The sequence below is a fragment of the Orcinus orca genome, chromosome 2, assembly GCF_937001465.1.
Source record: "Orcinus orca chromosome 2, mOrcOrc1.1, whole genome shotgun sequence".
In the NCBI taxonomy this organism is placed as follows: domain Eukaryota; kingdom Metazoa; phylum Chordata; class Mammalia; order Artiodactyla; family Delphinidae; genus Orcinus; species Orcinus orca.
This window is the reverse complement of record NC_064560.1, coordinates 199,624,620-199,641,161: the sequence shown is the minus strand read 5'-3', so window position 1 is coordinate 199,641,161 and position 16,542 is coordinate 199,624,620. Positions and strand designations below refer to the sequence as shown.

The window sequence follows — 16,542 nt, the reverse complement described above, 5'->3', positions numbered from 1 at the left end:
TTAGTCAAGATGTATCATGTAGATTTTCCCTTCATTCTGTTAATATCGTGTATTACGCTCACCAATTTTTGTGTTGATGCATCATTTCATTCCAGGAAGAAATCTCACATAGGCCTGATGTATAATCCTTTCAATATGTTTCTAACTTAGTTTGTTAGTACTTTATTGGGGACTTCAGCTTCAATGTACATAAGGGATAGTTCTCTTGTAGTGTCTTTGTCTGCCTTCGGTATCAGGGTTATGGTGGCCTCATAGAATGAGTTAGGTAGTGTTCCCTCTTCAATATTTTTGGAAAAGTTTGAGGAGGATTGTATTCTTATTTAAATATTTGGTAGTTAACCAGTAAAGCCATCAGGTCTGTGGCTTTTATTGTCTGGAAATTTTATATTTCTGATTCAATCTCCTTACTAGTCATACTAGCTTTTATTTCTTGGTGATTTAGTCTTGGCAGGGTTTGTGTTTCTAGGAATGTCCATTTCATCTAGGTTATCCAATTTGTTGGTGTACAGTTGTGCATACTGCACTTATGACCCTTTTTATTTCTATGGACTCAAAAGTAATCTCCCCATTTTCATTTCTGATTTTAGTAATTTGAGACTTTTTTTTCTTCTTATTCCATCCAGCTAAAAGTCTGTCAGTTTTGTTGATCTTTTCAAAGAACCAACTTTTGGCTTCATTTATTTTTTCTATTATTTTCCTATTCTCTATTTTGTTTATCTTTGCTCTAGTCTTTGTTATTTCCTCCCTTCCACTAGCTTTTAGTTACTTTTTATAGTCCCTTAAATTGTTAGGTTGTTTTTTTTTTTAACATAAGCATGTATAGCTATAAATTTCCTTCTTAGCATTGCTTTTACTGTGTCTCTTAAGTTTTGGTATGATGTGTGTGGTTTATTTATTTTGGCCACGCCACGTGGCATGCAGGATCTTAGCTCCCCAACTAGGGACCGAACCCATGCCCCCCTGCAGTGAAAGCGCAGAACCCTAACCATTAGACCACCAGGGAATTCCTGTTTTTTTAAATTATTATTCATCTCTAAGCATTTTCTAATTTCCCTTGATTTCTTCTTTGATCCATAATTTGTGTAAGAGCATTTTGCTTAATTTCTACAAGTTGTGCCTCCTAATTTTACTTCTGTTGTTGATTTCTAACTTCATTCCATTGTGATCAGAGAAGATACTTTGTATGATTATCTTTTTATTTTTGCGGTTCGCGGGCCTCTCACTATTGTGGCCTCTCCCATTGCGGAGCACAGGCTCCGGACGCGCAGGCTCAGCGGCCATAGCTCATGGGCCCAGCCGCTCCGCGGCATGTGGGATCTTCCCAGACCGGGGCACGAACCCATGTCCCCTGCATCGGCAGGCGGACTCTCAACCACTGTGCCAGCAGGGAAGCCCTGTATGATACCTTTTAAAATACAGTAAGACTTCATTTGTGTCCTAACATATGGTTTATTGGGGAAAATGTTCCATGTGCACTTGAGAAAAATGTGTATAGCTGTTGCTGGGCAGGGTGTTATGTATATTTGTTATACCTCGTTGGTTTATTGTATTAAGTCCTCGATTTCCTTACTTACCTTCCGTCTGGTTGTTTTATCCATTATTGAGAGTGGGGTATTAAAATCTCCAACTACTACAGTAGAACCATCTATTTCTCCTTTCAATTCTGCCAGGTCTTCCTTCATATATTTTGCTGATCTGTTATTAGGTGTGTAAATATTTATAATTGTTATCTTCTTGATGCATTTAAACTTTTATTAACATATTGTCTTTGTCTCTTGTAAACTCTTTTGAGTTAAACTCTATTTTGTCTGATATTAGTATAGCCACCTCTATCTCTACTGGTTACTATTTGCATGGAATATCTTTTTCCATCTTTTCACTTTCTATTTATGTTTGAATCTCAAGTGAGTCTCCTGTAGACAGCTTGTTGTTGGGTCATGTGTTTTTATCCATTCTGCCAATTTCTGTCTTTTGATTGGGCAGTTTAATCCATTTACATTTAAAATATTACTGGCAAGTAGGGACTTCCGTCATTGTGCTGTTTCTTTCTGTATGCCTCATAGCTTTTTATCTTTCATTTCCCGCATTACTGTTGTCTTTCGCATTTAGTGGATTTTTTTTTTTTGAGGTTAAATGCTTTCATTCTTTTCTCATTTCCATTTTTTTTTAAGTTTATTTTTTTGGCCGCATGGTGTGGCATGTGGGATCCTAGTTTCCCGACCAGGGATCGAATCAGTACCCCCTGCGTTGGAAGCATGGAGTCTCAACCACTGGAATGCCAGGGAAGTCCTCATTTCCTTTTGTATATATTCTAGAGCTGTTTTCTTTGTAGTCATCATGGGCACTACATTTAACATCCTAAAGATATAACACTCTGATTTGAATTTATACACTCTCCACTAACATAAGCTCCTTTACAGCTCTATCCCTACCCGTATCTGTTGATGTCACAGAATTACATTTTTATACAGTGCAGTGCCCCAAAAGATAACACAAAAACTATAATACTAGCTCTTAGATTGTTTTTAATGTATTACTCTCTTAAATCACGTAGAAAACTGAGTTACAAACCACTGTTACAATAATATTAGCTTTTATAATTTTCCATGTATTTACCTTTATTGAGATCTTTATTTTTTCTTATGGCTTTGAGTTATTGTCTAGTGTTCATTTCACCCTGCAGGAGTCCCTTGAACATTTCTTGCAGGACCTCCAAGGTTTCTGATGAGAAACCTGCTATGCTATCGGGGCACTGTATGTTATGAGTTGCTTCTCTTGATGATTTCAAGTTCTCTTTACCTTTCGGAAGTTTGACTATGTGTCTGTGGTGGATCTCTGTGTGTTTATTTTACTTGAAGCTTGAAGCCTCTTGGATATTCATGAAGCTTCATTCACTTACTTTGGGACATTTTCAGCCATTATTTCTTCAAATATTCTCCCTGCCCTTTTCTCTCCCTCTCTCTCTCCTTCTGAGACTCCCACAATGTATATGTTGTTCCTCTTCATGGTGTTCCACAGGTCACTCAGGTTCTGTTCATTTTTGTTCAATCTGTTTTTCTTGTTCTTCCCTTGTCCTATCTTTAAGTTCACTGATTCTTCTGTGTGCTCAAAGGCTGCCTTTGAATCCCTCTAGTGAATTTTTCATTTCAGTTATTGTACTTTTCAACTCCATAATTTTTGTTCTTTTTAGGTTTTCTCTTTATTGACATTTACATTTTGTTCAGACATCATCTTCTTGACTTTCTCCACATCCCTAGTTCCTTGATGTCCCTTGTGTCATCTATAGCCTGGTAACCACAGTCTGATTTTTCTTTCACACAAAATGCTCCTCTTGAGTCTGCATCTGGCTCCACCAGTTGGGTCTCCCTGTGGCCCAGAGGATATTATTTAACTCAGGAACTCGTCCACTCTGCATCCTCCCAGGAAACCTTCACTAACAGCCTTTCACACATATTCTAACCACAACCGTGCAAGGCCACCCCTTTATCAGGTAACCCCCAGTAGCTTCCTGAAGGCGAACTGTGCCTCCCCTATTAGACCCTAAGATCTCTTCAGCAGGGCCCATGTCCTGTCCTCTTGCCTCCCACACAGGGTAACTGAAGTGCTGGGCGCTCACAGTAGAGCAGAGTCCACTTGCTGTTTGACTGCCTGGTTATACAAGGAGGCTGCTGCGCAGATGTCCTTTACACAGAAAATAGGTTCCAGTGAAAACACCCTGTCCTGGATGTTTCCAAGCGTCACTTTCCCTTGCTCCAATCACAAATCCCTATTGGGAGGTAGCCTTTGGCAGCCATGTTTCAAATCCCTTTTAACACTCTGCACCCCCTGCGCCCCTCTCCCACCTTTGGCCACATTTGACTGGAGCTGCCACTGGAGCTCATGGTGCTGGAAGTGAAAAAAAATCAACCTGATAGAAATGCTGCAAGACCAGTGTGAGCCTATCAGACATGCCTTCTTAGGAATCTCAACTAGGAAGTCTGGAGAACTGAGCATTAACCAGCAGGAACAGAAGCTTGATGGTCACAGGGTGCCACGAGAACACCCAAGTCATGAGGAGGTTCCGTGTAGCTTTACAGGGCCAGAAAGTTCACGAGTAGTGGACGGAGAACTAGAGAAACCCAGAGAGAAGTAGACATGTGGGCAAGCGCCCTGGAGGAATGTTCTTTCTTGCCCAGGGACCTGGAGTCCTAGTTGGTACAATCTGTGTCCACAAGGCTGGACCTGCTGGTGTCTCTTGGGTCCTTGCAAGGCCAGGTTTGTGCACTGGGGCTCCCAATGATTCCATCATAATGTGAATCCTTGGGAAACCGTTCCCAACTGACTCCATGAGTTATTTGTCACCAAAAGAACTTTATCACATAAGACCTGTGATCACATTTGAGAATGCTTTTCTTTGCTCTTTGAGGAATCCAACCCTGCAACTACAGAGGGGCTGTTCCTAGCTTGGAAGTCATAACAGAAAAACCCTGCGTTCACTCAGGCCCTGAACCTCCTGGAATCCCCTCCAGGGTGCTGCCCTAACCCCAGACGGGAGATCTTGGTCTGCAGGGAAGGTTCCAGCACTCCTGGGTGCTCAGATTCTGCTGCCTGTGGGAGGGATTTGGGCTTGTTAATCCTTCCAATCTGACATTGTGCCCTCAGGACAGCCAGGGGACCCTGACATTCCCAGGCCAAAGTGCATCCTTGTCTGACCAGTCCACCCTCATGGCAGCTGCTGGCTTTGTCAGCCATGGGATTAATAGCCCTCCTCGATTCCCACAGTGGCTCAGCATTCCTGGCAGCAGGATACAAATATAATTCCATTCCTGCAGCTTGTGAAGACTCGGTTCTCCAGGGTTCAGTTTGTAGGTAAGTACTGCCACCTCCTCCAGCCTCATCCCACACACTGCACTCAACTAAAGGGAGTAGCTTCTACTTTCCAGACATGCTCCCCTACTTCCTCCTCCGGGGTAAATTCCTGCTTCTCCTTTGAAATGCTACCTCTTCTCTTAAGACATTCCTCAAAGTCCCCAATTGTTTCCTCCCTCCTCTGAAGTTCCACCCCTCTGTCCTGTGTCTGCTTTGGTCTGCGAGCTCCTTTAAGGTGGGGCAAGGCTGAAGCAAGCGAGAGATGCGGGCCAGGGGTACAGATGCGGTGCATGAGGTTGGCACCCTGCCTCAGATTCTGTCTGGAGCTTCACCCAAGTCAAGCCTGGACCCTGAGAGCTGCTACCTGGCCCTCCCTCCAACAATCACCCTAAGGACCAAAAAGTTACTCCTTATCCTTGCCCTAGGTGCTTCCCAGTTTACAGGACCTGAGAACTGTAGGGTGGGACAAGGTGGAAGCTTACACAGCAAAAGCCATGGGGTCTGGGCTGTATGCGGGTGTGCTGTGGAACCTTCAGCCAGTCTCCTCCTCCTCAGGACTTGTTCCTTCCTTGTGAAGTACATGTTACCTAATGTTTATGTCACCGACCTCACTGGGTACTTTGAAAGGATTCCTTCCCTGGATGTTACAGGACCACTGGGACCAGACTCAACCCAGCCTCATACACTGGCCCTGCACCTGTCAATCCTTATCTCAGGCTGGGCTGCCTTCTGGTTCATGCTGCTATTTACATTATGTTATGGGCCCCAGGTGGGGCCATGGCCTGCCCTCAGCCTCTGCTCTAGACTGGTCTGAACATCACTGCACATTAAGGGCTGCTTGAGGCAAAAACTGTAACACCCTGAAACTGCTCCAGCCAAAAATAACAGCGCTTTCAACTACCCACTGCTCTCAATCTGCTGTAACCCGTCCTGAATGTCTGCAGGTACCGGCATGAGCTCTTCTTCCCTTTTGTCTCTCTTCCACACAGGGCAGTTTTCCCTAGCTGCCCCACTCAGGCATTACCTCTCCTGCTTGCTGTATTCTAATTGCTGTACACAGGCATTACCATCCCCATTAAACACAGAAAGATGGGCTTCTAGTTTTACAGAGGGCCTGCCAAAACCTAGATGACTCCAGAGCCCAGGTGAATGTGCCCCATAAACTCAGAACGCATAACCGAATACTAGTCATTGAGAACAATGTACGAGTCCTGGTTTGGGTTCTGAGGAAAGAACCTCTCCGTGTTATTTCCACATGCTAGTACATAGGAATGGTTCAATTTTCTGGCTGTGAAGAACTAGCAATCTTTCTGAAGACCTCTGTTGGGCTAGGGCTGGAATATAGAACCCTGAGGCAGGTGGCCACAATGCCTGAGCTCCCAACCTCCTACAAAGGCTCAAAGGGACAAATTCTGGAGACTGTGCACAGGTCAGACACAACAACTTTGGCAAGTCTTATGGAGTGTCATTCTTGGAAGAGAAAGATCTATACAGAGTACTGGGGACAGAGAAGATATAAACATGACTGTCCATTCAGGAAAGACAGGACACAAACCACATGATAGTTGGAGAGGGCAGAGATTCAAGTGCACTACTGTTCCTGGTACCGAGAGCACTTTGAAGCTTTGGAGTGGTCAGATAGGCTGGAATCTGAAAAACCATCAAAACTGACAATACAGGGGTTGGGCAAAATTTTTGCATTTTAGGGTTACTCTTAATACTGGCCTGTGAAGCTGTAGCAATTCATTAGATGAACACCCATTCTCTCTCAAACCTTTAGGAGCCCAAATAGTACCTTTCAAGTTCATTAACCTCATAACTTTAGAAACATTCCTTTCTTAACTAAGGCTAAATGCTATAGCCAGTTATTTAACTATATACCAGACCCACCTCAAGTCCCTCATCAACACCCAGGCAAGATTTTAAGAAACCAGATGAAAGCAGACCTTTTTGGTTTGTAATCAACTTGAGTTACAGAGTAAGAACACGAGATCTAAGGAAAGCCACTGTAATGAGCAACATCTGTTTTTGAGTAGGGGGCAACTGCAGAAGGAAACATCCAACACAAATCTGAAGCAACAGCTACAAAAAAGGGGAGATTTCAATGCTTCAATTTTAAAAACAAAAATTTAGGTTAATATTAAAGCAAAGACAAAAAATAATTTTAACGTTGTTTTAATCACGTAACATAGCTGTTTCAAACAGGAAGTTTTAAGACAGTTGAATACAGCAAAGTGAAAGATCACTCTATTAGGATAGCTGTTATGAATAAACTCCTTACTCTGTGGATGTGAATTCCACTGAAAGTTTGGCACTAGACTGAAGAGTGGTCTAAGCCAAAATTTTCTCTTTAGTGTTTAGAAGCCTTGTAAGTTTTCCTTCAGATTTAAGGGGGTGGGGGAGGAAGAAAAAGGGGAAAAGAACCCTCTATAACAGAACCTCATTAGCTTGATAATGGGTATGCTGAATGCAACTTGATCCCCCCAGAACAATTCCAGATAATGGCAAAAATTTAAAACCTAGGTGAGACATGAATTTGCAAAAACCTCTTCTCTTTGGTGCGACAAAGCACATTCCCCTCCAGGTAGGTATATGGCTCTCCTTCAACCCCACCAAAATCTATCAAGAAAGGCAGCTGGAGACCAATTTGTACCTCTCCAGTAAGACTGCCAGGGTTTAATTTCTTAAAATACCAAGCTAACAAGGTTTTATTATACCAAATGTTCATATAATTTCAATGTGAAAAAAACTTACATACATTTGTTAAGGTCTCATTGTAATCTGTGAGATGGATCACAAACAAAGAGGTGAATGATATAAGCCAGTGCTCTCCACGCATTTTGATTCCCAGTGTACTTTTTGTGTAAATTTGCATCCTCAAGATGATTTCTCAGATGTAATCATAAGCCCTTCTATCAAGTGAGTTTACATCAGCAAATTGGGCAAGCAAATCACAAGAAGTTATTTCCAAACCTAAAGCCCAGGATGGGCTGGGTCAGGCCCTAGTCACCTGCTTTCAGTTGCCATCGTCACAGACTTCCTGGGTATCTCACACTATTCATTGTGAAAATAAAAAACACCCCAAGTCTTACACCAAAATATAGGCTCTTAGAAGTATGCTTTTAGTTTTTAAAAATAAGACATTTTGGGGGGTGGGGGGAATCTGAGATACAGTTAACACTTGTTTTGGCAAGATAGCAACAAAAACCAATGAAGTATAAGCTATGTATCCAAATGCAGAAGTCATCAAAGAACCAGTTTATCAGGGGAAAAATCCACACTGAACAAAAGACACACTATGTCTAAATATTTTGAAATTGTAATTTGAATCAAGAGTAAAATTGATTGAAAAATTGTGCTCAGTTTTTGCTAGAGATTAAGTGTACCTTTTCCTGCTTCCCCCAAATAAAATGGTAGAGCTTACTTATCACTCCCCAAAGTTTCAGTTTTCTCTCAATATAAAGCAAGAGCTACATACACATAATAAAATGTTTATGTTAATGTAGTAATTCCCCTGGCTCATCCAACGTGCAATGCACATGACTTCAAAGACTACAATTTGGGGCAAGCATAGAAAAAATGAAAAAAAAAAATACACAATTCAAGTTTCAAAACCTGTTCTTAAAATTATTTAGAGGACACCCAGGTCATTTTAACATCTCAGTAAGTTAAAGGTGTTGCACTGTCATTTGATTATCAGTCCACCTTGGCATGGGAAGAATGTACATTACCAGATGCCAATCTGAGGGACTAGAAATAAGACTTAAAAGTACTAACAGGCTCCAATAATCCTATCAGATTAGATGATGGTGCAACATTTTTTAAAGGAGCCAATTATTTCAGCTTACTTAAGTCATTCAGAGCCAAAAATCTGAAGAACGACCAAAATCAAATCTTTATTTTTATAACTGTATAAATGTGACCCAAATGTGTCCACCACTAAATTTTCAAAAAGAAACATGCTGTAAATAAGCAAACTACATCTGCTCACTGATATGTGTATGGACTCCCTAGATGTCTTGTTGGGTTTAAATACAGACCACTCACAGCAATACATATTTAGTAGAAAGTGTAGCATGACGTTAAGCCATTTTAGCTTTTGCACATACATGTTGCACTTCTGGCTGATGATGCAGAAAGATTCTCAGCATTACACTGTTAAGCTGGGCTGCACCCACCCCTTTAAATGGCATCAATATCAATGTCATCGTCCTTGTTGTCAGACTTTACAGCTTCAACTTTCGGTACACTGGCAGTCTTTGAATACACCACCTGATAAAATGAAGATTTTTAATTGTAAACCTTTATCCCAGTAAACCCTTGTAAAATAAAACCACTAAGAAGTCAATGGTCAACAAAGGACAAAAACTACCTATAGAAAGCCATTATTCTTCATGAAAATTTGTGTGTATGTAAAAAGTAAGTTAACCCTCCGCAGCCTAACAGTACCTTATTTTTATGAACGATCAACCCTATACTTACGTTAAATAAACTCTCCCTTTGGAAATTCAGACAATGTTTATTTGGAATCAATGCCTGGGGGTAGGAGAGATTTCCAGCACCTTTTCTATTAATGTGATTACTTTCCAAATTAAGAGGCTGTATTACCCAATACTGGCATTTTATAATTCTCAAACACCCACCACTAACACTGTATTTAACGATTTCCCCAGCGTTTACCTCAATGTTCTCATCTTCATCATCATCTTCACCACCGGAAGATTCTTCCTCTGCTTCCTTCAACCATTTTATAAAAGGTTCCGCTTTGACACGAATCTCTTTGGCAAGTTCTTTTGAGACATATTTCTTAGAGGCCTAAAAAGTGTTCAGTATAATTTTCTTAGTTCAAGGAATTTAAAATAATGCGAGTCATTTATATAATTGCCCAAATACATCTCTTTGAGGGGACTGGGCCACATCCTAATCTTGACCCCTCAGCAGAATAAATGTATTCAGCACAAGGTTTTCTAGAAACCTTACTAGAAAGCTACCGTGATGAGAATCACCCTACAGGTTATACCAGTCAAGCATGTACAGACTAGGTATTAGTAGTTAACTACTTCTTCCAAAAAAGCCCCAATACTTCTAATCTTAAAGAGCCATTTAAATATTCCCCACCTTTTCTGACCAGCTAATGATGACTTCTTCCTCCAAAAGGTCTGCATCATACATCTCCTTCAAGATATGTGGAATCTTGGAGATGAGCTGAGCTTGATGCATTGCTACCACACACTCCAAGCCATGAAGAAGGTACCGTTGAGCTTTTTTGTTGTTGTGACAAAACTGCAAATAAATATCTCGGCATTAACAAGCTTTCTTAGATGTTTTAAGCTGACAATTCTAATATATGTTCTAAACTTATTGCCTTAGAAATTGTTCTTTGAAGCCATGGCCCTACAGCAGTCATTCAGAGAGATCAATGCTTAAAGATCTCTAATTTACTTTACGTATAAGGGACTACATGCACCAATTTCCAGGTACTCCCATTCCTGTTAAGGTAGGTCAATTATCTCCATTTTCAGGATGACAGTACAAATAAACGAGGTTAAATCAGTATTTCCAAGGTCACACAGCTGTAAAATCTTATGAATCTAGAATGATTCGCTTACTCGTAAGAAATGGCGCCTGTATTTCTTAATTTGCTCTCTAATTTTCTCATTAAAAAGAACTTCAGTCAAAACAAGAGGGCCCATGGCTTTTACATCCAGTCTTTCTGCTTCAGCTACAATTTCTTTGTCAGATGAGTCAATAACACCCTCTTCTTTCTTTTTCTGCAAATAAAAGGAAGCAATTCAGTGAGATGGAAGCACATTTTGCTCTAGAGATACCATAGTCCCTGCTCTTACGAACTCTTCCCCTACCTAATTCAAGAAGGTTCTAGGACTTCTAAATAATACACACCTGCCGAAAACAATGCCTGGAACCACCCTCAAAAAAATTTCGGAATAGAAGTAAAGGTGAGACTTGTATTTGAGTATTTCAAAAGGAAGCATGGAAAAAACACAACAAACTACCTGCCAAGTACCCAGCTTAAAGTAATATCTAACAAAGCTCAGGGATGGGTAGAAGCTGATTTAGTATGATCACGAAATGTTTAACTGTTCTTAAAGCAAGCATTTCACCTTAACAAAATCAAACAGGATATTGACACGCTCTTCAACAGTCCTTTCCAAATCATCACTGAGGGTTAAAACTTTCGCGTGGTCACTGATTTCGTCCATTCTTCGCCTTTGAGCTTCCTCTGTTGTATCCTCCCCCCAATCATCATCTTCCTCTTCTTCCTGTTTTTAAAAACAAAACTGCTTGGCCAAAAAAAACGACCTTATAGGTAATAAAAAGAAATCCCAGATTTCTAGTCAACAACATCAACTTCCCACTAAACTTGTGTTCACATTAGTTTAGTCAACGAATAGCACCTGGAACCCAATATACTGATGTATTGTTCACTGAAGAGCAGTTCATTTCTGCTCACCTCAACCAAAGGTCACACTGTACACAATTTTAGTGCCCACCACACCCATCAACCTTGCACTGACCACAGCATGCGGAGGACTGATTTCACTGGGTGGTGGTGGTGGTGGTGGTGTCTCACTGCTGGACATGGAACCATTTTCCTTGTCTTTGCCCTTTCTATTTTTCTTTTCCTTCTCTTTCTTTCCTGTACCACTGTCACTATTCTCTACAGGGACAAAAAGGAAATAAAGTTTAGTACCGTAACTTATATTACACCTCATCGCCCATCGTGAACATTTAAAATCTTGCCCTTTTGCTTTGAAACCCTCCCCTCAGAAAACCACACACAGAATGCTACCTATAATTCTAAATGAATTCACAAATCAATTTCATCCACTATATTTCACAGGTAAGCAACTCAAGCTGAGAATGGAATGTCCCTACCTATCAGTGGTATTAACTATTGGGTAAAATTAAGACTGAATGGTAATACCTCAGAAGACCAGGTAATTAACGTGGCACTCACGACCCTCTCCTTCCATCCGTCATGAACTTAAATAAGGGTATTTCTTAACCGCACTTTAGTCAACAGCTGGAACACTGTTTAAGCCTATATAACGGCTTGTCTCACGGAGAAGAGAACACCGGAATAGGTTAGACTTTCTTGCTATAGCAAGCTCAAATTGTGTCAGAGTTTTGATCATCTGCCACAGAGTGTTGCTTGCATGCTCTAAAACCACTTTAGCTTAATGAGCAAAGACCCACATTTACAGAAGTTTTCCAGAAGTCGATCCTTTACTAAGATCCCATTACAATTTGCTTTACAGTATGTCATACATACTAAGACAGGTCTTGAAAATCGAGAATGTGGTACAGTTTAATTGGCAGCCTGTACTTCACCTTTAACAATACATAAAACAGTACATTTAACAAAAAAATTCAAAATTCAGTAAAATATGGCACAATGACTAGAAATTTCTTAAACAGTTGACCTTTGGACAACACAGGTTTAAACCGCACAGGTCCAGTTACATGGAGTTTTTTTTTCAATAAATACACACTACAGTTTCACACCATCCATGGTTGGTTGAACCTTGGATGTATAAGGCTGACCCTATTGTTATAGGCAAATTTTCACTTGTGCAGGTATTCAAAGGTCAACCTCACTCCAGTTTTACAGCAGTAAAGAAACTTCCATTGTTTCCATCTATCAGGTGCTTTATGCCAAGATTTTAGAAGTTATCATAAACACTTACCAGGTGGGTTTTTGAGAATGAATGTGCAGAGTTTATGATGTGTGTCAAGCATGCCTCGATAGCCACAGGCTTTACAAGAATTACCTATTGTTTGTTTCTTTGGATTGACATGCTGCCAAAAAAGCAAAAATAAGTTATGTCAACCATAATACATGATGAAAATTCTGTGAGGAACAAAATATGAAAAGATCTAACCATAAAGAGGCATCTAAAACACAAGTCTAATATCAAAATAATTTCTTTTTATAAACATGAAATCAGTATGGAAATACCTGCAAAATTTGATGTTCGCTCTGCCTTCCCGGGAACATAATTTGCTGACATCACAGAAACAGATACAGTTTCTTCTTTTACTGACAAAAACCTCAAAGGCACTCACCAGATCCGTTTCAGGATTCTCACACTCAGGACAAAGAACAAATTTTTTAATGAATCCATCCAACATGTCTTGCAGCTTATTCGCCTCATGAGATCCATTGACAATGTAACGGTCATTCTTAACATCAAACTGGGTCTGTGCTCCCAGTTCACAACCAAAATATTTGGTGGGATCTATTTGGGGGAAGAAAATCTGTTCATTACAGTTAACTAAATTGATCTTTGGCTGCTCACCCTCATTTATACAAATATCACTCTGTATTTTTAAGTTGCTAGGTTCAAAAAATGTGTTGCCCAGATAGTTTTTTATACTAGTAACAACTAACACATCAATGAGTTTTAAGCCCAAATTTCCACTCGACCCAGAAGTTAACCAACATACAATTCAGGCAAGGTTTTGCGGACCAGAAATTATCACGTTTGTGTCAATAAAATGCCTCTTTAGACTTCTTTCAAGAGGCATTACTTACACGTTGGAGGCCGATTAAGCGCTTTGGCTACGTCAACCATGTTGACTATAACTGTCTTGATTCCATTTCCTTTGCCCTCAACCTAAAGGAAGTAAGAAGTTTAATTTTGCGCGTCTACCCCGGGAGAAGCAATCTTCAATAATCTATGAAAGAAAACTTAGGACTTGCTACTAAAATGAAGATGAACGTTACCTTGGCAATCAGACGGGGCATCTTGTAGCGATAGAACTGGTCTGACACGCTGCGGTTGACGTTGACAGACATTTTGGCTTATTAGTGGCTTTATCAATAAGATGAAGAGATCTTTGATTGCAACTTTTTGGTATCCTCTGTCTGGAGAAGAAGGGATGACATAAACGACTGCAAGAGTTCTCGGTCTCTGACATGAAAAATTTTTCGCCACTGAGGCTGTAAGCTTCTTGCTTGTATGCTATGTTTCCCCAATACAGGTACCAATGGCTGCGCAACAGCTCTGAAAGAGAGGAGAAAGAACAAACAAATCCCCCACGTTTAACGCGATCCCTGCATTAAGACACCTCCCTGTCCTTTCCGTTTAAACACACCTAAGGCTCCAACGTTAAAAGCATCTGTGCTACGCAAAAACCAGTTCTCAGACTCACGTAACACGGGACACCTGCAGCAACATAAAAGGCCTCCATTTGGACGCAGATGTGATTCTGGGAGCCACCAGACTAAAACGACAACCAACTACGGCGCCTCAGCTGCTCTGGGTTTTTATCCCACCAGTCACCACGTCAACGGTCGGCTTCGGCCGAGGAGCCGTGCTTTAACGACCGCCGAGGAACGAACACAGACAGGCGTCTCCTCTCCCCAACCCAGTCCGCGCTGTCAACAAACTTGTGATACATCCCTCGACGACGAAAGTCTGTACAACTGTTCTTCACGGTCAAGTTGCGCCTTCGGCAGCCAGGGCTTACTCCAGAGCCACCCGTCCCCAACTACACCCACGGAACGCGGCCTCGCGGGACGCCGCGGAGCGTGCGCGGACGCCCGGCCCCGACCGTGACCCCCTGTCCCTTCCTCTCTACGCACACGCACCCGCAACCTTCGCTCCCGTCCCCGCGCCCGTCGTTCCCTCCAGGGCTGTCAGGGATGAGCCGGAGGCCCCCGGGAGGCGGGAGCGGCGGAGGCGCAACGTCGCCAGCTTCTCCGGCGCCCGCGGCAGCCCCGCCATGTGCGCCGCGCGGCGGGGGAAGCGAAACCGGCCGAGGGCCGCCGGCCCGGCCGCCCCCGCCCCGCCGCGGCGATGACTCAGGAATGCAGCAATTAGGCCTGAGTCAGCCCCGGGCGGCGGCGGGCCCGCGCGGCGCGCTCCCGCGAGGCCGGGGTGGGGTACAGGTGGGGGTGGGGTACAGGCGGGGGCGGGGGGCGGTGTGAGGACAGGAGGGGACGCGGCGCCCGGCCCCGCCGCCCGCCCGCCCAAACTGCGCCACACACGCGCGCTCACACACAAACGCGCGCGCGCGGGTCACGCGGCGCGCCGCCATCTTGTGCGGCCGCCATCTCCCCGCCGGCCCACCGACTCACCGTTTTCGTCAAATAAAGACATAAACCCAACGCTGCTCGCCCGGGACTGGGATGAAGTGAGGCGCGCGCGAACCCGAGTCCGAGGAGCGGCGGTGGAGGCGGCGGAGGCAGCGCAGCGAGCAGCGGCCGGGCCAGGCGCCGCCGAGCAGCGGGGAGGGGCTGTCCCAGCGACGTCCGGGGTCCACACCCTTCAGCGCCCGGGGCCTGGCGACCTGGCGCGGAGAGAAGGCGCAGTGAGCCGCGGGCGTCGGGGAGCCTTCCCCGCCAGCCAGCGGCCCGCGGAGGTCGAGGGTGCGGGGAGAACGGGGGACCGGGCCTGGGGCTTCCGCCCCTCCACCGGACTCACCTCTGGAATGTTCTCGCTGTGACTGAACAACGCCGCCGCCGCGCTCAAGCTACCCTCGGCCCCAGCGCCCGCCCCCCGCGCCAGGCCGCACAGCCCATTGGCTGGCCGTCCACCCGAGCTCGCTCGTCATTGGCCAGCATTTCGCGTCAGTCGCGTCTTTCCCCGCCCCTTCTGCTTCCTGAGGCTCCGCTCGCCGCCTCGGCCCGCCTCCAGCCCTGCAACCCGGCTTCCTTCTCTCGCTTTCCCCTCCCCCGCTTTTCCCAGAGGCCTTCGCGGGCTCGCGAGAGTGGGCGGGCCGCGGCGGGGAAGCTCTGTCGCTGTCTCGCGCTTTGTCGGTTTGGCCGCTCGAGGAAGATGGCGGTTGTCCCCCCTCCCCCGCTTGTTTGGCAGCGGCGTTGCGGCTCCCGAGGCCGCGTTCCCGCACGAGTTCCCGCTACGGGCGGGGGAACTCTCGGGGGTTTCTCTCTGCCCCTTCCGTTCCTTGGGGACGCCCGTCGTCGAGTCTTGAGAAAGAAGTTGCTTTTCCTCCCCACTCCCCTAGGCCTGGGCAGAGGGCGAAGGTTGGAGGGCCTGGGTGTTTCGTCCCAGGTGCCGCCTTTTATCCTCCGAAGCTCAGGTGTGCGTGGCCGCGGCGATCGTGACTCAACCGCCCGCCTCGCTCCCTCCGCGGCGCCCGGCCTGCAAGCCTAGTTTGGCTGGTCGCTCACGTCCACCCGTTTTCTAAAGAGGAAAACACCAAATTAGTTCGTAATTCCGGGGCCTCCTGAACCGATCCTGGGGCTGGGGGGAGGGGGTCCTCCATGTTCTCGTGCTCCACCGTCACTTTGCTGAAAATAAGCCTCACATCAGGTTACCGTTTGTGGAATCCTCCTCTCCAGTGTTTACAAATTGACCTCCTTGCCCGGCAAAGGAAAGCCGAAAACAGGTGTTCCTAACGATGTTCCAGTGTATTCGCTGGAAAACGATTACTATTTACAAAGAGCCTCTCACATTTTAGTTCTGTTCATATGATTACAGAAACTCGCCAATTCTTTCAGATACTTAATATTTTGTGTAAAATTTCGGTTGCGACTGTAAAAACGCACTGAGTCCACTCTGAAATGTGAAAACATACTTGACTCTAGAGCAAGAGCCAAATAACTGAGCGGTTGCAGCAGTGTCCTGGGCGGCAGTGTGGTTTCCCGGATCTGGATGAAATAGCAATGTTACTGAGGACAGGGTGAGGTGGATAAGGGGCTGACCT

The 16,542-nt window shown here is 44.3% G+C and overlaps 1 protein-coding gene and 1 non-coding gene across 2 annotated transcripts; both read right to left on the bottom strand.

The window, feature by feature from the left end:
* Positions 1-7,007: 7,007 nt before the first annotated feature.
* On the bottom strand, positions 7,008-15,455 carry EIF5 (eukaryotic translation initiation factor 5). The gene is made up of 12 exons (XM_004262428.4): positions 15,300-15,455; positions 14,954-15,165; positions 13,598-13,877; positions 13,406-13,487; positions 12,937-13,109; positions 12,558-12,669; positions 11,385-11,527; positions 10,971-11,129; positions 10,458-10,619; positions 9,967-10,131; positions 9,529-9,663; positions 7,008-9,120 (listed from the first exon to the last, which is right to left on the bottom strand). The coding sequence occupies exons 3-12, from the start codon at positions 13,667-13,669 to the stop codon at positions 9,031-9,033; spliced, it is 1,293 nt and encodes a 430-aa protein (XP_004262476.1). The 5' UTR covers positions 13,670-13,877; positions 14,954-15,165; positions 15,300-15,455; the 3' UTR covers positions 7,008-9,030.
* Positions 11,901-12,024, bottom strand: LOC117200274 (small nucleolar RNA SNORA28). Its single transcript, XR_004481746.2, has one exon. It is a non-coding gene; the product is annotated as a small nucleolar RNA SNORA28 (small nucleolar RNA).
* Positions 15,456-16,542: the final 1,087 nt, after the last annotated feature.